The sequence below is a fragment of the Phyllobates terribilis genome, unplaced genomic scaffold (assembly GCF_046119375.1).
Source record: "Phyllobates terribilis strain yellow unplaced genomic scaffold, ASM4611937v1 Scaffold_2__4_contigs__length_985480577, whole genome shotgun sequence".
Lineage (NCBI taxonomy): Eukaryota > Metazoa > Chordata > Amphibia > Anura > Dendrobatidae > Phyllobates > Phyllobates terribilis.
Window position 1 is genome coordinate 967,843,495 of NW_027362762.1, and position 24,296 is coordinate 967,867,790.

A 24,296-nucleotide genomic window follows, 5' to 3' on the forward strand; every position below is an offset into this window, starting at 1 on the left:
GTAACTCAGGATCAGTAATGTAATGCATGTACACAGTGACTGCACCAGCAGAATAGTGAGTGCAGCTCTGGAGTATAATACAGGATGTAACTCAGGATCAGTAATGTAATGTATGTACACAGTGACTGCACCAGCAGAATAGTGAGTGCAGCTCTGGAGTATAATACAGGAGGCAACTCAGGATCAGTAATGTAATGTATGTACACAGTGACTGCACCAGCAGAATAGTGAGTGCAGCTCTGGAGTATAATACAGGATGTAACTCAGGATCAGTAATGTAATGTATGTACACAGTGACTGCACCAGCAGAATAGTGAGTGCAGCTCTGGAGTATAATACAGGATGTAACTCAGGATCAGTAATGTAATGCATGTACACAGTGACTGCACCAGCAGAATAGTGAGTGCAGCTCTGGAGTATAATACAGGAGGCAACTCAGGATCAGTAATGTAATGTATGTACACAGTGACTGCACCAGCAGAATAGTGAGTGCAGCTCTGGAGTATAATACAGGAGGCAACTCAGGATCAGTAATGTAATGTATGTACACAGTGACTGCACCAGCAGAATAGTGAGTGCAGCTCTGGAGTATAATACAGGATGTAACTCAGGATCAGTAATGTAATGTATGTACACAGTGACTGCACCAGCAGAATAGTGAGTGCAGCTCTGGAGTATAATACAGGATGTAACTCAGGATCAGTAATGTAATGTATGTACACAGTGACTGCACCAGCAGAATAGTGAGTGCAGCTCTGGAGTATAATACAGGATGTAACTCAGGATCAGTAATGTAATGTATGTACACAGTGACTGCACCAGCAGAATAGTGAGTGCAGCTCTGGAGTATAATACAGGAGGTAACTCAGGATCAGTAATGTAATGTATGTACACAGTGACTCCACCAGCAGAATAGTGAGTGCAGCTCTGGAGTATAATACAGGAGGTAACTCAGGATCAGTAATGTAATGTATGTACACAGTGACTGCACCAGCAGAATAGTGAGTGCAGCTCTGGAGTATAGTCATTCATTTATTTATTATTACAGATTATCAGAGCAGGAAAGTATTTTCCATTACTGATATTTATTGCTCTTTATCTTTTAGGTCCTGAAACATCTTCGTCATCTTAATTTCACTAATAATATTGGGGAGCAGGTGGACTTCAATGATTTTGGGGACTTGGTGGGGAATTACACCATCATTAACTGGCACCTGACGAAGGAGGACGGCTCAGATGAAGTCGTGTTTGAAGACATCGGCCATTATAACGTCTACGCCAAGAAAGGCGAGCGCCTGTTCATCAACGAGAGCAAAATCTTATGGAGCGGATTCTCCCAAGAGGTAAGCGGCCATGATGTGTGTACATAGGCGGCCCCCTGATAACAGCCCGCAGCATTATCCCCCTCCACCATCTGTGCAGGGGGCACAATGCAGTCAGGGGGGAAAGTCCTCCTGGAATCACCAGACTCCTCCATCAGACGCAGATAGAGACGTGTGATCCGTCACTGCACAGAACACGTCTCCTCCAGAGCCCAGAGGTGGCAGCTTTACCCCACTCCATCCGACGCTCGGCATTGTGCTTGGTGATGTACGGCTGCTCGGCCATGAAGCTCCCGGCGGGGGCGCAGTGTTTATACCAGAGGAGGTCTGGACTCTGCAGTTATTGTGTCAGCAGAGCGGTGGTGACGTTTCTGCCCTCTGCTGCTAAGCACTCGGCCCCCCGCTCTGTAACATTACGGGGTCTCCACTTCGTTGCTGAGTTGTTGTGGTTCCTTCCTCTTCTCAGTAATATCACAGGTGATTGAGAAGATCCAGGAGGGAGAAATGTCATGGACGGACTTGTTCCCCCGGTGGTCCCTATTACAGGACCGCGCTGGTATCAGGGAGCTCTGCACCACCGGCCATAAAGGCAGATAGCATGTTGGAGGGGCCGGGTATTAAACACAGGGGGGGACGAGGGGCCGTAGGTTATACACTGAGGTCAGTGATATTGAAGGATAAGTCTGAATGTTGCCTTTGGTGCGCACTACCAGCCAGTCTAACTGTAAGGCGTTTCATGTGTACGTGTTGCCACCTGCTGGACATATTCACTGTGACAGCGCATGTTCATATATCGCCATCTTCTGGACATTTTCACTCATTACACTTGTCAGATAATGTTAAATCATTTTATTCTCTCCAGGTTCCTTTTTCCAACTGCAGCAGAATCTGCCAGGAAGGCACCAGGAAGGGCATCATCGAAGGAGAGCCCACCTGCTGCTTTAGCTGTGAGGACTGTCCAGACGGGGAGTACGCAGATGAGACAGGTAATAGGGAAAGGCTATGGTGCCGCTTTCTGGTGCTGGAGGTCACGTCCACCTTCCCCTGAGTAATTCATGGGGGAATACACGCACCAAAGGAGCTGGAAATAAAGAGTAGTTACGGCTGAATGGTGGGAAATGGCTCCAACTTATTAAATGGACGCACAGAAATAGTGGAAAAAAAAACAGTCAGTATAAGAATTTCAAGCAATTTTCATTATTATTTTAGATTTTTAAATTTTTTTTTTAATACATCCAGCACTGGAATTCTTGGTACAAAAAAAAACAAAAACTTTTTTATTAGTAAAATTCCATAAAAATAACCGCCATGAAAATGCCCATTATAAACTTAGACCTTTAGATAATAAAGAATTGTGGTCTTTAGCAATAATGTAATGGTCTGGATAGACGGCGGCGATCCCTTACTGCTCGTATTCGCCACTTCTGCCGTCTAAGGCCGTGTGCACACCTTGGTGAATTTACAGCAGCAAATTTGTGCGTTGGCAGGAAAAATTACCACCTAAAATATTTGCATTTTTTTTTATGCGTTTTTACATCTGCTTTTTCCAATTTATTAGAAAGGGTGAAAAACGCATTAAAAAATGCTGAATTGATAAGGTGCAGATTAAGATTAAAACAAAAAAAAACACTTTGCAAAATCCGCAAGAAAAAAAATTAAAATAAATCATTGTGCCGGAGATCTGAGATCTTTTACTTTGCTGCTACTGTAAAGTGCAATAAATGTGAAAGCCGTTAACCCTCCCGATGCCTCCAAATATTTTCCAGGTAGGACAGGGTTAAATCCCAGCTCTGCAGTTGTGGATTCGATCCACCCGCAGTGTTTTGTACAGATCCAGGAGAGAATCAGCGTCTGAGGGTGAGAGGTGGAAAGACCCTCGTAGGAAGGGTTCGCTCACAATGGTATATGTGAAATAATTGCTCCCGTTCTCATCCAGGAGAGTAGGACGATTTTTTTTTTTCTCAATCTGTATTTTTACTCTGAAGCTTTTAAACCATTTACAGTTTCTTATGTTACAAAATTTGTCATGTATCCGTAAATATCGAATGCCGTTCTGGTGGTCCGAATGGCAAGTGATATTTTTCTCGCACTGTGCGATTTTTGGAGTGAACATGTGTGACGCCTCTACTCGAAAGCCCTTTTCTTTACCCTGGGAGATGGGGGACTCGGAGTCGGGTCCTATGATGGAGAGATGGGGTGCAGCCGTGGCCCGGACCTGACCCGTGCTCAGGGCCGTCACAATTTAAAAAAAAAGGATGGTGTGGGCTTATCCGGGTTGAGTGTCTGATTACGACTACGCCACCTGTGGTGCCTGGTGAAGGGTCACCAGTGTCGCTGCAGTCCGCTGAGGCATGGTGTTATGGCGGCCGTCGTTTTTACTACTCCCCACAGGCGGAGCAAGGCCTCAGGGCAGAGGGACAGGATGGAGGGAGTAGTAGTAGAGGAGAACGGGCGCCGCGTCGTGCGGTGTAGCACAGAATAAACAGTCCGGAGGCCATAGGGGTGAACTTCCAAGGCTTTACTCACTTTAGAGATGGCAGAAGGAAGGCGACTCCCTGCTCCCCGCGGGGTTCTGCGGTCACCAGGGACGGGGGTCCGACTACCTCCGAGAAAGTCCAGCGTTCGGTCGGGACCCTACACCAGAGTGTTCCTGAACTACAGACCGAATCCTTTCCTGTCTGTGTGTGTAGATAGGTCGGGTCTCCCTCTGAGCTCCTCTCAGAACAAGGGTACGGGTGGCAGCTCCGCTCCTTCCGATACCCGGTGGGATCCTCAGGGCCTACTGGGCTTCCCCGACCAGGACATAGAGTAGCAAGGTTGGGTGTCGGGGGCCGGTACCCCTCTTGCAGCCGGACTCCCTCTGAATATATCAGGTAGGCGAGGACAGGTGGCGTACTCCGCTCCGTCTGCATCCTCCCTGGGATCCATTTGCTGTGGAGCTACACTCCTAAGCTCCGGGCCTTCTTGGTCCTGGTCCTTGGCCGGGTTGAGACATTCCTCATCTGCAACCTGCCCCTCGACCCAAGGCCGGGGTATGAGGGCTGTGTCCACCCCATCCCCTGCAGGTCCACACAGGGTCCACTATCAGGGTAGGAGGTCACAGTGCGTGACAGCCAGTAACCTTGACTCACAAGGACAGTCAAAGAACTAAACTACAAGGACCAAAAACCAAGATTGCTTTGTATTAAATATGAAATTTACAGTGTCACTAAATTGTGAGTCCTCCACCCTCACCCACTAACTGGTTCCCCTAACTCTTGGTTCCCCAGTCTCCCTGTAACCAGGAGGGGAGCACCTAGTGCATTCTAGCCCCCTCTGGTGGAGAAATGTGGTGTTGGATGTAAAGGTAGGGTCCCGATCATCACACTGTTCTTACCTCAGAGGAGGAACACTACACTCCATTAGAGAAGTGCAGTATCCCTGTGGCAGTCGAACCCTCAGGGGCGCCACATTCCCCCCTGGTAAAACACAGCACGTCCGCGAGCTGCAAAAGAAGTAGCACCCAGGAAATTTTCTTTTTATATAAACATAAACTATCTTCCCTTTATGGGAGGCACATCTTCTTAAACGTTGCAAATATAACAATACAAAAGTACACAAGTATAAAAGTGCTAGCATTTTCCAGAGACATTTTGTGCAAACAGACGGGTTAAGGTGCAAAGACGCAGAGTCAGTTCAGAAGTGCGAGGGACCTGTCCCAAACCCTCAACGTGGTCCCTGGGGTGTCTGCAGGGCATGAAGATCCCGAGTTGGACCTCCCGGAGAGCCACCCTGACAAGTTTACCTTCTGAGGTCTTGAGGTAGAAATATCCGCGGTTTTGCATAAAACCAATATGGAGCACCTTAAGAGATGCAAACTATATACAAGAAAGGAGTCTGTCTGCTGCCAGTCCGCAGGGACACGTGTCTCTAGAAACCGGGGTCAAAAGAAAATCAAAACTTAAATGTCAACATTTTAACTATAACCAAGTTGCAACAGCCGGGGCTGCTTAGATCTCGGGTTCCCTCCTGGGAAAAGGCTCGTTCCTCCCGACGGAGGCTGACCGGTCCCCTGAGGCTGAGCGCGAGGGGGCGTCGCTCCCGGATACTTTGTGGACATCCAGGGCGTACCACCCCCGCACCCCCTGGTGGCGAGAGTAAGTCACTATATCGCCCGGGAAGAGGTTCCGGCCCGGGTGTCCCTTCTTCAGCCGCGGTTCGATGTCCCGCCTGCTGACAAACACGTCGTCCTCGTGCTGGGGACTTCTGATGAACCCCCCACCCCGCCTCATGGTGGGAGCTGACGACTTTCCCTTCCACTCCGGGACTGGGACGGGTGGCCTCTTCCTGTCGAGCCCGGGATTTAGCAGCTTTGGCCCGTACCTCGAGGCGTTCACATCGGAGCTCCCGTTGACGTTGCTCCCGAGCGAGTTGGAGTATCAGGTCACTGCACCGCTGACTCCTCCTCTGCGCTTCAGCCCGGGTCTCCCGCGGGAAGCCCATCAGGTCCCCCCCCTGGTTGTCCCAGGCCCACTCCTCAGCCTCCGGCCAGGTGACTGTTGGCACGGGTAGCGGTGTCATTAGGGTCTGCTGAGGGTCCTCTACAAGCACGGAACAATCCGGGTTGGAGCCGGTGGACACCTCTGCAGCTTCAGGCACTTCGGGTTCGGGAGTAGGGCGGCATCGCAGGTCTCCACTTATAGCTGCCGCTTGCAGCTCCGGAGCCAAGACCTGCTCCCAAGTGGCCGCGCCGGGCAGGAGATACTCGGCCATGAGGTCCAGGATAGTCACGGTAGGCTCTGCAGCCGGGGCAGGGGTAGCACACTCACCCGCTTCTGGGTCGCTCACGGCCTCTGTCACTGTATCTCCTGGTCCTGGGACTTCAACTCCTTGGCGGCGGGCCCGGACACGTAGCAACATCTCTTCCCGCCACGCAGCCGTTGCCGCCTCCTGGGCCTCTGTCTGTCTCCGCATGAGACCCGGGGCTTCCTGTCGGAGAAACTCAAAATCTCCCGCTGTGAGAACACTGCTGCCTCGCTCCCTGCCGGGTGAAGGGCCTGAACCGGGTTCAGAAGGTTCGGTAGGTTGCGCTCCAGAAGCGTCCATGTCTGCCTCTGAAGATTGCCAACCTCCGACTGCAATGGCCGCACCTTGTGGCTTTTCTTCTTCCTCCTCTTTCGGGGTGGTTCCTGGGCGGTATGCTGACAGGCCCGCCTTCGTTCAGCCCATCCGGTTTGACGGGCATTACCCCGCGGATAGTCTCTGATGGAAGAGGCAGTCCACACTTTTGGCCCCAGCCCACGATGGGAGGTGTTTGAAGAGCGCCTTTTCACAGCATAATGGCGCCTGTTCTTCTTGGGCGGGCGCCATTTTAAGTGTAAAACGACAGTTCAAGGTGTAAGGCACACAGTACCCGGTAGCAATGGGTACTTCCTTCCTTTGCTGCGGGCACGCAATCCTGCCGACTACGCCAAGTTTGTGACGCCTCTACTCGAAAGTCCTTTATTTACCCTGGGAGATGGGGGACTCGGAGTCGGGTCCTATGATGGAGAGATGGGGTGCAGCCGTGCCCCGGACCCAACCCGTGCTCAGGGCCGTCGCATTAAAAAGGATGGTGTGGGCTTATCCGGGTTGAGTGGCTGATTTACGACTACGCCACCTGTGGCACCTGGTGAAGGCCACCAGCGCGCTGCAGTCCGCTGAGGCATGATGTTATGGCGGCCGTCGTTGTTACTACTCCCCACAGGCGGAGCAGGGCCTCAGGGCAGAGGGACAGGATGGAGGGGGTAGTAGTAGAGGAGTACGGGCGCCGTGTCGCGCGGTGTGGCGCAGAATAAACAGTCCGGAGGCCATAGGGGTGAACTTCCAAGGCTTTACTCACATAAGAGATGGCAGAAGGAAGGCGACTCCCTGCTCCCCACGGAGTCCTGCGGTCACCAGGGACGGGGGTCCGACTACCTCCGAGGAAGTCCAGCGTTCGGTCGGGACCCTGCACTAGAGTGTTCCTGAACTACAGACCGAATCCTCTCCTGTCCGTGTGTGTAGATAGGCCGGGTCTCCCTCTGAGCTCCTCTCAGAACAAGGGTACGGGGGCAGCTCCGCTCCATCCGATACCCGGTGGGATCCTCAGGGCCTTCCGGGCTTCCCCGACCAGGACATAGAGTAGCAAGGTCGGGTGTCGGGGGCCAGTACCCCTCTTGCAGCCGGACTCCCTCTGAATATATCAGCATGGCGAGGACAGGTGGCGTACACCGCTCCGTCTGCATCCTGCCTGGGATCCATTTGCTGTGGAGCCGCACTCTTAAGCTCCGGGCCTTCTTGGTCGTGATCCTTGGCTGGGTTGAGACATTCCTTGTCTGCAACCTACCTCTCGTCCCAAGGCCGGGGTACGAGGGCTGTGTCCCCATCCCCTGCAGGTCCACTATCAGGGTAGGCGGTCACAGTGCGTGACAGCCAGTAACCTTGACTCACAAGGACAGTCAAAGAACTAAACTACAAGGACCAAAAACCAAGATGGCTTTGTATTAAATATGAAATTTACAGTGTCACTAAATTGTCCTCCACCCTCACCCACTAACTGGTTCCCCTAACTCTTGGTTCCCCAGTCTCCCTGTAACCAGGAGGGCAGCAGCTAGTGCATTCTAGCCCCCTCTGGTGGAGAAGTGTGGTGTTGGATGTGGAGGTGGAGTCCTGACCATCACACTGTTCTTACCTCAGAGGAGGAACACTACACTCCATTAGAGAAGTGCAGCATCCCTGTGGCGGTCGAACCCTCAGGGGCGCCACACATGACGAATACAACTGAGAAAAAAATGCGCAGATCTGCACGGCCTCATTGAATAACATTTGGCCGAGTGCAATCCGATTTATACGCAAGTGTGAGCAAAGCGAGTATTTTTTTACAGCTCGGACGGGAGCTCGGGTTCCCGCCCTGCATTTTTTTGGTGCTTTGTAGAGAGCCAATGAACATGCAGGGATTGTCTGCAATGCACTGTAATGCTGCAGCCATGTTGGTTGTGGCATTACAGTGATTGGCTGGCCGCACAGCGTCATCAGATCTATATCAGACCTGGCGCCGCCATGCTCGTCACAGTCACTCCGGATCAGACAGAGTAGGGAGAGCTGCTGCCGAGCGAGGGAGAGAATTTTACCAGTGTATAGGCAGGGATTCAACACCACTTTTATTTCTTTCATCTGCAACAACAGCCCTTATTAGGGCTCATTATAATCAATATTAATACTGCTGTTAGGGAGAGATTGTGGAGGGATAGTGTAGGACAGGATAGGGTTCATTGCACCTCCTTTAATAGCTTTTCTGTGGGCTACTAATAATCTCTTTGCTCTAAATCCTGCAAATTCTTTTGCGAAAAGACATATTATACGCCATTTACACTGTTCAAGTTGTGCGTTAAAAGCATACAGCCAGACTTGGTTGATTGGAATAGCATTGCTATATAGTGCAAGCAGTGAAAAGAGTCCATCTGAGGTGTGCTAAATACTGCACAGTTTTATCAGCATCCAAAAATTCGACTCTATTTAAACTGCGCCAGTTGTGTGTTCAAAACATTAATCCAGACTTGGCCGCTAACCAATAGCATCGCTAGTCCATCTGAGGTGGGCAAATTTTACTGTCCTAAAAATACTGCAATTTTCTCAGCAGAGAAATATCATATGTACTTTGAAATGGGCAAGGTGCGAGACGGGGAAGTGGACGTGATGCTGATGGTGCACGCAGAGGCCGAGGCCGTGTGCAAGGTGAAACTGTGCCTGCTGCGGGAGCACAACATGTCGACCTAGCTTCCTGCTGCACTTTCTAGGGGGCCGCGGAACACCACTCTTGAAGCCAGACCAGTGTGAAAAGGTTGTTGGTTGGATAGCAGATAATGCTTCCAGTCAGTTTTCCACCACCACCCTGTCTTCCACACTGTCCAGTCTCAGTAGCCGTGAGTCTGGACCGCATATTCCTCACCCTGATCCTCCTTCATCCCACCATGCCGAGTGCCCGGAGACAACTGATCCCACACTTGGACACTCCGAAGAGCTGTTCACATTTTCATTTATAGATTCTGTCCTCTCGCCAGAAGGGCCAAGCGGGACATGAGGAGATCGCAGGCAGTGATGCCCAAATATTTGAGCAGCCATGGTCACAAGAAGGTGATGGTGGGAAAGTGCAATTACTGTCACAAGAGGTGGATGATGATGAGACACAATTGCCAGCAAGTCAGGAGGAGGACAAGGGTCCCGTATGTGGAAGGCGAGGTGGTGGACGATGAAGTCACTGACCCAACCTGGCAAGGTGACATGTAGAGCGAGGACAGCAGCGCAGAGGGGGATGTATCTGCTGCACCGCAAAAGGCAGGAAGAGGCAGTGGAGTGGCCACAGACACAAGGTGGGCAAGTGTTCCCAGAACACCAGCATGACGGAAGTTGTCAGTCCAAGGGTTAGGTGTGCCCAAGTCTGGCGCTTTTTTAAAGACTGTCCAGTTAACCCAAAAAGGCCATTTGCAACATCTGCCATGCCAGCATTAGCAGGGGCAGCAAAACTACCAGCATGCTCAGGCACATGACAGCAAAGCACCCGACTAGTTGGGCTGAATGCCAAGGTCCAGAAACTGTGTCTGCTGGTGACACCACTGCCTCTTCCCCTGTTGTATGTGCACGCCAATCCCCTGTCCAAGCGAAGATGTCTCCCACCCTGCACCCATCGTTGCACACTTGCAACGACCGTCAATAACCACGTCCTTGTCCCAGCGCAGCGTTCAGTTGTCCCTACACCAGTCCTTGAAACAAAAGCGCAAATATGCAGCCACCCACACACAGGCCATAATACTAAACTGCCACTTTTCAGACTGCTTGCACTGGAAATATTGCCTTTTAGGTTTGTGGAGATGGTAGCTTTCCACAACCTCATGGCTTCGGCCGTCCCTCGGTACTCGGTCCCCAGCCGCCACTATTTCTCCCGGTGTGCCGTCCCCGCCTTACAGAAGCACGTGTCCCAGAACATTACCCGTGCCCTCATCAAGGCAGTTACTGGGAAGGTCCACCTAACCACGGACGCTACATTTCCATAACGTAACACTAGGTGAATATTGTGGAACGGGGACCCAGTCGGACTCTGGAACAGATCACATGCTATCGATGCCGAGGATTGTGGACTCTGGTTCAATCAGGGTTTTCCGCTCCTTCTACAGCAGTTCCTGACATCCTCCTCCTCTATCTCTGGAATGTCAACATCAGTCGCAAGCTGGAAGCAATGTCTCGGCCAAGCAGCAACATGCTCTGCTGAAGGTAATCTGCTTAGGTGACAAACCGCAGACTGCTTCAAAGTTGTTGAAACGTCTAACAAACCAGACAGATCTGTGGCTCTCACCCCTGAACCTACAGGCAGGCATGGTTGGTGTGACAATAGCCGAAACCTGATGTCGGCTCTGAAGCTTGGCAACCTCGCACTCGTACCATGCCTGGCCCATGTGCTCAAGTTAGTGATTCAGCAGTTTCGCAAAACCTACCCTGATCTGCCTGAGCTGCTTGTGAAAGTACGCCTATTTTCAAAAGTCATCTACAGCTTCCGCCGCTCTGGCAGTGCTTCAGCAGCGTTTGCAGCTTCCAGCTCACCGACTGGTGTGCGATGTCACCACGCGTTTGAACTAAACATTGCATATGTTGGCAAAGCTTTATGAGCAGCAGAGGGAAGTTGTTGAATACCAGCTACAACACGCCCATCGGTATTCCGGTCAGCCTCCGCACATAAGAGTGATGAGTGACGATGGATGTCTGACATCTGTTCCGTCCTCCAAATCTTTGAGGACTCGACCAAGATGGTGAGCGGCGATGACGCCATAATCAGATAACCAATCAGGGAAGTCTTGGCTGTTGGCAGTCTGACACACATGGCTGAGTTTATGTTCTGCTGCCTTTCCTGTGACCTTCGCATTGTACGCATTTTGGACAACACTAATAACTGGTTGGTCACCCTTCTAGACCCACACTATGAGGATAACTTTCCATCTCTCCTTCCCATGGCAGAGAGGTCTACGAAAATGTTGCAGTACCAGAAGGCCCTAGTAGAAGATTTATTTAAAAAAAAATCCCATCTGACAACGCTGGCAGCAGAGGTCACTTTTCCTTGGACAACCAAGGAATAGAGAAGAGGGAGACACATACCGGATGCAGCAGAGGCAGGGGAACACGCTCAAAGGTGTTGGACAGTTTTCTCAGACCCTCCCAGCACCCAGGCCCTGATGCGCAGGGTACTCTGTCAAGGTGTAAGGTGGCAGCTGGACAGGTCGTGAACGGGAGGTATATGTCCCCAAGGTGCCAAGCCTTGGTAATGTAGGACCTGGAGACGTAGGCTCCAGCACACATAGTGTTGAGAGGTATTTTAATGGGCCCGGATTATGGGTCCAGTTTTTACGAGCAGCTGAAAGAGCTGGGTGGGATCGGCTGCTCACTGAGATCCAGTCTGGGTCTTGATTGAAAATAAAGGGAAAATAATCTTAACGTCTAACGCGAAAAAACCCTTTTACATAAAAGATAATGTTATGCACACGCCCGGGCTAAGCGGCGTGTGCGTGGGATTGGTAGTGATTCCACTGGACCGTGCCGGAGAGTGAATGCCTGGAGGGGCGTGACTAAGTATTCACCCGATCCGACCAGGGTCGCACGACGGCATACGACGCCAGTGCACCAAGGAGGAACCGAGCAGAGGGACCAGGTGCTACTCCAGGACAGACCCCGGACACGGCTGTTGACCCACACAGGGGAATACAGGAACAGGCTGGTAGGCTGGCACACAGACTGGTGGGTATAGGCAGGCACGACTGGTATGCAGGCAGGGGGGTAAAGGCAAGCACAGCTAGAGTGCAGACAGGGAGGCACTAGCAGGTAGGAACACAGGCGGGATAGGACCCAGTACACACCGGGACTCAGGAACAATACAGGCAGAGGGTTACAGGCAAGCACAGCTAGAGTGCAGACAAGGCTGAGCAGGGAGGACAGGGCTCTGTTCACACGGAACAGACAGGAAGGGAAAGACAGAGCCAGATACTCACACAGTACTTGCAGAGAAAACAAGCAGGAGTTAGGTACGAGTTCAGACTCTGCAGAAAAAGGAAGGGAACGGACATAGAGGCAAAACAGGTAAAGGACAGGAGAGTGTTCAGACTGGAACTGAGTGTACGGCGGAGACCGACACTGCAGCGGGATACAGGAGCGGGTCTGGGAATACGGCCCCCAGAGAGGCGGAACGAACAGGCAAGGAGCGTGTTCAGACAGGACAGACAAAAGAACACAGAAAGGACTCAGTTCAGACACGGGAACTAATACCGCAAAGCAGGAGACATACAGGACTCAGTTCAGACACGGGAACTGATACAAAAAGCAGGAGACATACAGGACTCAGTTCAGACACGGGAACTGATACAAAAAGCAGGAGACATACAGGACTTAGTTCAGACACGGGAACTAATACCGCAAAGCAGGAGAAATACAGGACTCAGTTCAGACACGGAAACTGATACAAAAAGCAGGAGACATACAGGACTCAGTTCAGACACGGGAACTGATACAAAAAGCAGGAGACATACAGGACTCAGTTCAGACACGGGAACTGATACAAAAAGCAGGAGACATACAGGACTCAGTTCAGACACGGGAACTAATACCGAAAAGCAGGAGACATACAGGACTTAGTTCAGACACGGGAACTAATACCGCAAAGCAGGAGACATACAGGACTAAGTTCAGACAGGCCTGGAAATACAGCCTCCAGGAAAGGCAGACAAGGAAACAAAGACGGGACCTGGCACCTTCAGAGTGCAAGCACACACTGAAGGAAAACACTATGCTCAGGCCGGGATAGAAGGGAGCTGCTGAGCTATATACCAAGTGTCAGACAGCAATAGGCTGAGGACGCACAAGGGGTGTGACCCACAGCAGGTACAAAAAGCAGGAAGTGATCGGGCGCCGCCCTTAAGCAGCAGAGACAGACACAAACAGACAGCATGGAGGGAAGCCAGAGAGACATTCCGGACAGGAGATCAAGTGCGCGCTCCTGCACAGTGGGAAATGGACCACTATGCAAGGACGCCGCCAGGTATGTTACAGTACCTCCCCCCTTACGCCCCCTCTTCTTCAGGCCTGCCAGAATCTTCCGCAGGGAATTCGAGGACCAGTCGTTCACTGGGTTGGAGGGGGACAGAGACTTGAGGGTAATCTCTGCTTCGAGGTACATCTTGTCAAGCTCACAGGAAAAAATAGACGGGTTATCAGGTACATAATGAGGAAAAGTCACTGTCTCTTTGTTATCTGGTGGTACCCCGGAGGATTCAGGAAACAACTGGAGGTCCTCCGCCGGGTCAGAAGAGTGCAGAGGCTCAGAGAAAACAACTGCTTCAGAGTACACTAGGTCGGACTCACTGGAGGAAGCAGGCGAGGTATCGGGTACCGAGTACAGGAAAGTCTCTGTCCATTCACCACCAGGTGGCACCCCGAAGGGTTCTGAACACAACTGGAGGTCCTCCGCCTGGTCGGAGGGGTGTAGAGACTCGGGAGTAACCTCTGCTTCGGAGTACACTAGGTTGGACTCACTGGAGGAAGCAGGCGAGGTATCGGGTACCGAGTATAGGAAAGTCTCTGTCCATTCACCACCAGGTGGCACCCCGAAGGGTTCTGAACACAACTGGAGGTCCTCCGCCTGGTCGGAGGGGTGTAGAGACTCGGAGGTAACTACCACTTTGGGGTACCCATTGTCAGGCTCACAGGACGAAGCGGACAAAGTATTGAGTACCGGGTGTAGAGAAGTCTCTCTCCATTTGTCATCGAGTGGTATCCCGGAGGATTCAGGAGGCAACAGGGGATCCTCCGCCAGGTAGTAGAGGTGCACAGACTCAGAGGTAACCACAGCTTTGGAGCATCCTTGGACATGCACACCGGTTAAAGAGAGAGAAGCATCTGATGCCGGGTGCAGGAAGTTCTCCTGTGTGGAGTCTGGATGGGCAGAAGTCTCTTCGGGCAGGAGAACTGATGCACTACCCACGCACATTACCCGTTGGGGTTTCTCCGGGATACAGGGAGATGAAGCTTCAGTAGGGACTTCAAGGTTGGGGTCAGGAGGTCTCAGGGAGGACAGACCCTGGCGTGACGGCTTGCCTCTACGTCTAGCACGTCTGGACTGCCTCTTGAGGTTGAGAGAAGTATTCCGGAAAGCGTAGTCACCCTGTGAGGATTCTGGGTGGGCAGTAGTCTCATTGGGCTGGAGGACTATTGCGCTACCCACACACATTACCCATCGGGGCTGCTCCGGGATATTGGGAGGTGAAGCTTCAGCAGGAGCCTCCGGGTTAGGATCATCGAAGACCATTAGAAAGGCCACCAGGAAGGCCATTAGGTCCCGGAGGATCGGATCCTGTGTTTCATATAGGGGGTTGATCCATTCCAAGGCATCACCCGCCAGGTAAGACATCATAAAGGCCACTTTAGCCCAATCGGAAGGAAAATAGAGAGGGTAGGCCTTAAAGTGTAGCATGCATTGCTCCACAAATGCACGACACTGTCTTGGATCCCCATAGTAACGTGGCGGATCCGCAGGAACGAGAGCTGATAGATCCATCTGGACGGTGCGTAATTTCGCCTGGAACTCAGCTAAGAGAAAAAAAATTTATTTATTTATTTTAATGCATATATTCGCTGGAAAACTTCTCAGAGGGCGAAGGCCGTGGGGCTCAACGGGAACCATGGCCTGAGCATGCTGTTGAGCATGCTGTTATGCACACGCCCGGGCTAAGCGGCGTGTGCGTGGGATTGGTAGTGATTCCACTGGACCGTGCCGGAGAGTGAATGCCTGGAGGGGCGTGACTAAGTATTCACCCGATCCGACCAGGGTCGCACGACGGCATACGACGCCAGTGCACCAAGGAGGAACCGAGCAGAGGGACCAGGTGCTACTCCAGGACAGACCCCGGACACGGCTGTTGACCCACACAGGGGAATACAGGAACAGGCTGGTAGGCTGGCACACAGACTGGTGGGTATAGGCAGGCACGACTGGTATGCAGGCAGGGGGGTAAAGGCAAGCACAGCTAGAGTGCAGACAGGGAGGCACTAGCAGGTAGGAACACAGGCGGGATAGGACCCAGTACACACTGGGACTCAGGAACAATACAGGCAGAGGGTTACAGGCAAGCACAGCTAGAGTGCAGACAAGGCTGAGCAGGGAGGACAGGGCTCTGTTCACACGGAACAGACAGGAAGGGAAAGACAGAGCCAGATACTCACACAGTACTTGCAGAGAAAACAAGCAGGAGTTAGGTACGAGTTCAGACTCTGCAGAAAAAGGAAGGGAACGGACATAGAGGCAAAACAGGTAAAGGACAGGAGAGTGTTCAGACTGGAACTGAGTGTACGGCGGAGACCGACACTGCAGCGGGATACAGGAGCGGGTCTGGGAATACGGCCCCCAGAGAGGCGGAACGAACAGGCAAGGAGCGTGTTCAGACAGGACAGACAAAAGAACACAGAAAGGACTCAGTTCAGACACGGGAACTAATACCGCAAAGCAGGAGACATACAGGACTCAGTTCAGACACGGGAACTGATACAAAAAGCAGGAGACATACAGGACTCAGTTCAGACACGGGAACTGATACAAAAAGCAGGAGACATACAGGACTTAGTTCAGACACGGGAACTAATACCGCAAAGCAGGAGAAATACAGGACTCAGTTCAGACACGGAAACTGATACAAAAAGCAGGAGACATACAGGACTCAGTTCAGACACGGGAACTGATACAAAAAGCAGGAGACATACAGGACTCAGTTCAGACACGGGAACTGATACAAAAAGCAGGAGACATACAGGACTCAGTTCAGACACGGGAACTAATACCGAAAAGCAGGAGACATACAGGACTTAGTTCAGACACGGGAACTAATACCGCAAAGCAGGAGACATACAGGACTAAGTTCAGACAGGCCTGGAAATACAGCCTCCAGGAAAGGCAGACAAGGAAACAAAGACGGGACCTGGCACCTTCAGAGTGCAAGCACACACTGAAGGAAACACTATGCTCAGGCAGGGATAGAAGGGAGCTGCTGAGCTATATACCAAGTGTCAGACAGCAATAGGCTGAGGACGCACAAGGGGTGTGACCCACAGCAGGTACAAAAAGCAGGAAGTGATTGGGCGCCGCCCTTAAGCAGCAGAGACAGACACAAACAGACAGCATGGAGGGAAGCCAGAGAGACATTCCGGACAGGAGATCAAGTGCGCGCTCCTGCACAGTGGGAAATGGACCACCATGCAAGGACGCCGCCAGGTATGTTACAGATAACCTTTAATAATCACAACATGACACATACAACATGAATAAAGTGCCCATAAAAAGGTGACTTAGTGCAGGTAGTTGTATAGATATTGACCCTATGCGGTCACTTCCCCCACACCCCACCAGAGGCGATGGAAAGATTTTTTTGCCACTGGATATACAATACGTTAGTGTGAGGTTAAACAAAAAACACCTGATCAAATCACTTGTCTTAAAAACAGCAGGAAAACGTAGCTTGGGGGTACATACTCATGTCTGATGTTGGTGGGTCATACTGATCCAATCCCCCAAACTACATTTAATGAATAGATGACACAAAAAACATATCAAGGGTGCAACCCGCAAGATAAGCCTAAAACAATATCAACATGCCCTATTTTGAATGCAGTACCCCTGTGGTTCTTAATATTGATAGACCCACAGCTATTGCTTTAGAATGGCGGACAGATATTTCTGCCACATCTGCCGTTACGTGGTAGTAACATGACATATAGGGAAACAAAATAGAACTTATCTTGCAAAAATGTTAGGTTGCCCCAAGTGCTCCTCGACGCGTTTCCCCGTTAATAATTAGTTCATCAGGAGACGATCCAGTCATCCTGCAGAGAACTCTTATAGTCCGCGCTGCTGCAACCGAAAAAAAAAAAAAGTGATTCTATTCCCTATTGATATTGCTATTAGCTGCGTTTAGTATAGGGATAGGTGCTAGGTATCATCTGCTGGAAATGAGTGTTGATTGTGGTTGCATACATCTCTTCCACTGTCTATAACTTGATTGCTTTTTTCTAAACACTCTGACAGATTCGTGTTCTTTACTGTGATCAGCACTCATTTGAAATTCATCCAAGCAGGCAGAGTTGCTTGAATTCCTCTACAGTTTGGTGCTGCCACGTACCAAAAAAAAACTCTTTTCCGGGCCGATTCAAATCTATTTTATATTCTACATTATTACCTCTCTTTTCTGCAATTCATGTATGGTGGGTGATCTGTCTCACTAGGGATATCGTATTACAGGCATCTAGTCAGGTATTATTGCCTTATAGTCCGTGCTGCTACAACCAAAAATAAAAAAAATAATTATATTCTATTCCCTATTAATACCGCTGTTAGCTGCATTTAGTATAGGGATAGGTGCTAGGTATCATCTGCTCGAAATGAGTGTTCATTGTGATCACATCTCTTCCACTGCCTTTAACTTGATTGCTTTTTTTTCTAAGCTGTAATTACAACTTCAGAACTCTCCAGTGTTTTACTCCCATCCATTTCTGGGGGCTTCTTGATGTATGTTTGAGGTCATTGTCCTGCTGGAAGATCCATGACCTAGGATGCAAACCCAGCTTTCTGACACTGGGCCCTACATTGCCACCCAGAATCCTTTGGGAATCTTCACATTTCATTATGCCTTGCACACAGTCAAGGCCCCCAGTGCCTTTACTGTAAATGTAATGAGGACTACAAATAAACCGTAGAATGATGTGCTTTAACAAAAAGCTCTAGCTTGGTCTCATCTGTCCACAAGACGCCTGCTGGCACTCTAAACATAGTGGAGGCCGCCTGCTGGCACTCTAAAAAATAGTGGAGGCCGCCTGCTGGCACTCTAAAAATAGTGGAGGCCGCCTGCTGGCACTCTATAAATTGTGAGGGCCGCCTGCTGGCACTCCAAGTTTCAAACTTTACAGAATGTATACAAAAGTTAAAATTTGACCAGATGTATACATTATATTGCAGTAGCAATATACGCCTATGCACAGCAAAGCATAGCTATCTGCTGGCCTTCCAAAAATGCTTAGAGAGAGCTGGCTGCTGGCCCTCTAAAATTAGAGAGAGGGACCGCCTGATGGCCCTCTGACAATAGTGAGGGCCGACTGCTGGCCCTTTAACAATAGTAAGGACCCTGAAAAAAATAAATGGGACTTTCAGAGTACCTCCTTCATAAATGAAACAGGATGTATCTGATCATGTCTCACACATCACATGGCCAGATAAGGTTGTAAAATGTTAAAATTACATTTACTGGTGAATGTTTTTTTCACCATTGAAAGCAATGCGAACGTGCAAAAACGCTACGTGTGAACATAGCCCAAGGTGTAGAGGAGCATTTTTTATTTATTTTGCCTTATATACAAGTCCTTATCCTGGAAGGAATGTTTCTTACCTCTTATCTCCGGCTTTGTATGTTTTATTGTCACTCTGTAAAAGTTTAACCACATTGTTCCCAGCAGCGACCCGGGATTCAGAGATGCTTCCCCATGCTGTTCCCATGCCATTTCAACGCTGTTTCCATCGGTTTGACGAATTTTTAGACCCCCTCAGACCTCCGGGGGTCCCGCCGGAAAAATGCTTGCGTTTCCCATTGACTTCCATTTTACTCGTTACTCAGATTGAGCACCTGAACATTACGATTTGCTCGACCCGAGTAACGAGTACCCGAGCATTTTAGTGCTCGCCCATCACTAGTTATGAACTTTAATAAACCTTCTTGTGTGCGATAAGAACTTTGTGCCTGACTACCAAAGAGCTGGTTCCCTACAATATATATATTATTTTATATGCATTTATATGTGAAATAAGTATTGAACACGTCACCAGTTTTCTAAGTAAATCTATTTCTAAAGGTGCTATTTACATGAAATTCTCACCAGATGTTGGTAACAACCCATCCAATCCACACAGGAAAATAAATCACCATAGATGTCCATAAATTATGTGTAATAATGAGAAATGACAGAGCGAAAAAGTACTGAACACATGAAGAAAGATAGGAGCAAAAAGCCCTGGAAAGTCCTGACACCGGCTGAGATCTATCAGTAATTAGAAAGCAATCCTGCCACGTAGTGACCAATAATATCAGCTGGTTCACCTGATGGCTGATAAAAAGGTGTCTCATTACCAAGGCGCCACACAAGAAATATCTCATGATGGGGAAATCCAGTGAGCTGTCTCACGACCTTTGCAACCTTATTGTTGCAACAGATACTGATGGCATTGGTTACAGAAGAATTTCTAAACTACTGAAGGTTCCAGTGAGCGCTGCTGGGGCCATAATCCTGAAGTGGAAAGAACATAATTTCACCCACTGTATCTTATCTGTGAAATCTCCTCCAGGACTGATCTTTCACTCTTAGTTCATGAGTAAAATCTGTTTTCAGTGAAGTCATATTTTCCTATTACTAAGATAGGAGATGACAGTTGGTGCTTTTAAGCTCTATGGAGGGGAAGAGCTAGAGGCAGACATTCTGCTGCAAGTTCTCCTGTTAAAAAAAATCTCAAAAAGTAAGCCAACTAAACACCTTAAGGATTGTTCTGTAAGGTTTCGGTAACTTTACGTTGGCCTGCATAGTGGAGGTTTCATTAGAAAAAAAAACCTGCGCAGCCTGATGTTACTGTTGTTTTTTTTTTGGGTCAGTGACTTTTTTTTTTTTTTTTTTTTAACGCAGCACGCTTTAGGTGTTATATTTGATTTTCTGCCTTTTACCATCTTAATAGGACTTCACAAATGTATGGAAAAAAATCACAGATGATAAAATATTTATGAATAAAAATTTAATGAAAAAATGTAAAAAATAAATTACAATTTTTATGAGCCCCCCCAAAAAAATTGCCTTAAAAACTTATTATGGCGGAAATCTTAGTCTTCTGTTTCAATCTATCTTGTTGTCGATGTCGACCATAATGCTGCCGTTTAGGAACCTGGGAAGCCGCCTATAAGCCGCGACGGGAGCCTTTTATTGGCGAGATTTATTACATTGCTTTTTAAGAATTTGGGTCTCATTTATTTGCCATTTTTGCCCGTATCAACCAATCAGAATTCAGCTTCCATTCCTGAAATGTGGTTGACGGCTGCGGACCACAGTGTAGGTCCATGAGGCCGCTGCCTTTCTGGTCTTATCAGTTGTGGTTTCTGATGGTTTTTCTCCTGTCACAGGTTTTTGACGTCATGACTAATTTGTCTCTCTTCTTTCTTACCAGATGCGAGCGCCTGTGAGAAATGCGCCATGGATTACTGGTCCAATGAAAACCACACGTCCTGCATCGCCAAAGAGATCGAGTTCCTGTCCTGGACTGAACCCTTTGGGATCGCGCTCACCATGTTTGCCATCCTGGGGATATGTCTCACCTCCTTCGTCTCCAGTGTCTTCATCAAGTTCCGCAACACTCCCATCGTGAAGGCCACTAACCGTGAGCTCTCGTACCTCCTGCTCTTCTCCCTGTTGTGCTGCTTCTCCAGCTCCTTGTTCTTTATCGGGGAGCCTGAGGACTGGACATGTCAGTTACGACAGCCGGCATTTGGGATCAGCTTCGTCCTTTGCATCTCCTGCATCTTGGTGAAGACCAACCGAATCTTGCTGGTGTTTGAGGCCAAAATTCCCACCAGCTTTCAGAGGAAATGGTGGGGCCTGAATCTCCAGTTCCTTCTGGTGTTCCTATGCACCTTCGTCCAGATTGTGACCTGTATTATCTGGCTTTACTCCGCACCCCCAAAGAGCGCCAAAAATCACGAAGATGAAATCATTTTTGTCATCTGTAATGAGGGATCGTTGATGGCTCTCGGCTTTCTTATCGGCTACACTTGCCTCCTTGCAGCCATTTGCTTTTTCTTCGCCTTCAAAGCCAGAAAATTACCGGAAAATTTCAACGAAGCCAAGTTCATCACTTTCAGCATGCTCATCTTCTTCATCGTTTGGATCTCCTTCATTCCAGCTTATGTTAGCACCTACGGAAAATATGTGTCTGCCGTTGAGGTCATTGCCATACTGGCTTCCAGTTTTGGCTTGCTGACTTGCATTTTCTTTAATAAAGTCTACATCATTTTGTTCAAACCGTCCAGGAACACCATCGAGGAGGTCCGATGCAGCACGGTGGCTCACGCTTTCAAAGTGGCGGCAAGAGCCACTCTGAGACGTAGCAACGTCTCCCACAAAAGGTCTAACAGCTTAGGGGGGTCATCAGGTTCTACTCCGTCATCTTCCGTAAGCAGCAAAAGCAACCACGACGAACACTCCTCGGCAGCAGAGCGAGCCAGGAGCTGCAAGCAGAAGGTCAGCTTCGGAAGCGGAACGGTCACTTTGTCTCTGAGCTTTGATGAACCTTCCAAAAATTCTGTGTCCAACAAGAGCACGAAACCCAAAAACTCGTTGGAGGCAAAGAACAGTGACGAGAGCCTGATGAGACACAAGGCCTTGCTCCCCTTGCAGAACAGTGATGTAGGCAGTGAATCCAGCTTCAGAACGGCCTCCAATATCGATGACTCCGAATCCCAGGATTACACCGGTCAGGCCAACATGGACAAACCGAGCATGGTGGCTTCTTCCATTCATGAGGAGAAGAGCGAAGCGGACGGCTCCATCACAGACAACATGATGAACTCCTAATAACGCCCAGTTGGATCGATGAGTTCTGCCCTTGAGGACAATCAAAGTGGTGATCAAAGACTTTCTTTCTTCTGAAAGACGAAGGACGGTGCTTCAAAGCGTTGGTGGGTCCTCAGTAGGAACGTGCACCACATGTAGAGGGGACTTCTCTCTCCGTCTGTATTAATGTGTAATGGACCTGTAGGATGACGTACTTGTAATGTTTCAGTAAACTTGTGTATCCCTCCTGCTGCCAACGTGATGGTCTGTAAGATGTGGCTTCATCGTGGGGGAAGCGTCTCCCTGTGACAATGTCTTATCCCTGGTGAGAAGAACCTGTTCCTGTCGTTGCGTTCGCCCTCCGGAGTAGGATGTACGTGTAACTGTCCGTAGTCTCCTCACCCGTATTATATATGATAGTCTAGTAGTCACTTTCTGTGCTAATTTATTGGTTTGCACATTTCACCGTGGCACAGGGGTCAGTGTTCCCTCAGCGTAATGCTGGGCTCTTGGGGATGATGCCAGGGCCCCATAGGGGCTTCCTCCGAGCCAAAACCCAAACATACTCCAGTTATTTTACCAAGTCTCCACCCCACAGGGGGCGACACTGAGGAGGAGCCACCGTCCTCGGCTCCAGACTCCTCTGCAGACAGTGTGGACTCCGAGAGATGCGGCCTTCATCATTGTATCTGTATCGAGACCCCGGAACTCGGATCCCAACGTCTCCTCATTGTGTTACTGCAGCGACATGATGACATTGAATAAAAAACATTGCTTCATCTTTCTGATTCTATTTCTTCACTAAATCTCCATTTGTGACATGAACCAGACCGAATCCTACACTCCCCTCATCCCACAAAACCGTGACATCCACAGTGCCCCCATAATAACAGCGATATCCACAGTGCTCCCATAATAACAGCGATATCCACAGTGCTCCCATAATAACAGTGACATCCACAGTGCCCACATAATAACAGTGACATCCACAGTGCTCCCATAATAACAGTGATATCCACAGTGCTCCCATAATAACAGTGACATCCACAGTGCCCCCATAATAACAGCGATATCCACAGTGCTCCCATAATAACAGTGATATCCACAGTGCTCCCATAATAACAGTGATATCCACAGTGCTCCATAATAACAGTGACATCCACAGTGCCCCCATAATAACAGTGATATCCACAGTGCTCCCATAATAACAGTGACATCCACAGTACCCCCATAATAACAGTGATATCCACAGTGCTTCCATAATAACAGCGACATCCACAGTGCCCCCATAATAACAGTGATATCCACAGTGCTCCCATAATAACAGCGACATCCACAGTGCTCCCATAATAACAGTGATATCCACAGTGCTCCCATAATAACAGAGACATCCACAGTGCTCCCATAATAACAGTGACATCCACAGTGCTCCCATAATAACAGTGACATCCACAGTGCTCCCATAATAACAGTGATATCCACAGTGCTCCCATAATAACAGTGACATCCACAGTGCTCCCATAATAACAGTGACATCCACAGTGCTCCCATAATAACAGTGACATCCACAGTGCTCCCATAATAACAGTGATATCCACAGTGCCTCCATAATAACCGCGACATCCACAGTGCTCCCATAATAACAGCGATATCCACAGTGCTCCATAATAACAGCGACATCCACAGTGCTCCCATAATAACAGTGATATCCACAGTGCCCCCATAATAACAGTGACATCCACAGTGCCCCCATAATAAAAGTGATATCCAAAGTGCTCCCATAATAACAGTGACATCCACAGTGCCCCCATAATAACAGTGACATCCACAGTGCTCCCATAATAAAAGTGATATCCAAAGTGCTCCCATAATAACAGTGACATCCACAGTGCCCCCATAATAACAGTGACATCCACAGTGCCCCCATAATAACAGTGACATCCACAGTGCCCCCATAATAACAGTGACATCCACAGTGCTCCCATAATAAAAGTGATATCCAAAGTGCTCCCATAATAACAGTGACATCCACAGTGCCCCCATAATAACAGTGACATCCACAGTGCTCCCATAATAAAAGTGATATCCAAAGTGCTCCCATAATAACAGTGACATCCACAGTGCTCCCATAATAACAGCGACATCCACAGTGCCCCCATAATAACAGTGATATCCACAGTGCCCCCATAATAACAGTGACATCCACAGTGCTCCCATAATAACAGTGACATCCACAGTGCTCCCATAATAACAGTGATATCCACAGTGCTCCCATAATAACAGTGATATCCACAGTGCTCCATAATAACAGTGATATCC

The 24,296-nt window shown here is 49.3% G+C and overlaps 1 protein-coding gene across 1 annotated transcript in view; it reads left to right on the plus strand.

Moving 5' to 3' along the window:
• Window positions 1-22,717, plus strand: part of CASR (calcium sensing receptor) — a 73,312-nt gene extending 50,595 nt beyond the window's left edge. The window contains exons 4-6 of the mRNA XM_073668664.1: window positions 1,107-1,343; window positions 2,185-2,308; window positions 20,596-22,717. Of these exons, the coding sequence (XP_073524765.1) occupies window positions 1,107-1,343; window positions 2,185-2,308; window positions 20,596-21,998 (1,764 nt within the window). The 3' untranslated portion in view covers window positions 21,999-22,717. The remainder of the gene's footprint in view (window positions 1-1,106; window positions 1,344-2,184; window positions 2,309-20,595) is intronic.
• Window positions 22,718-24,296: the final 1,579 nt, after the last annotated feature.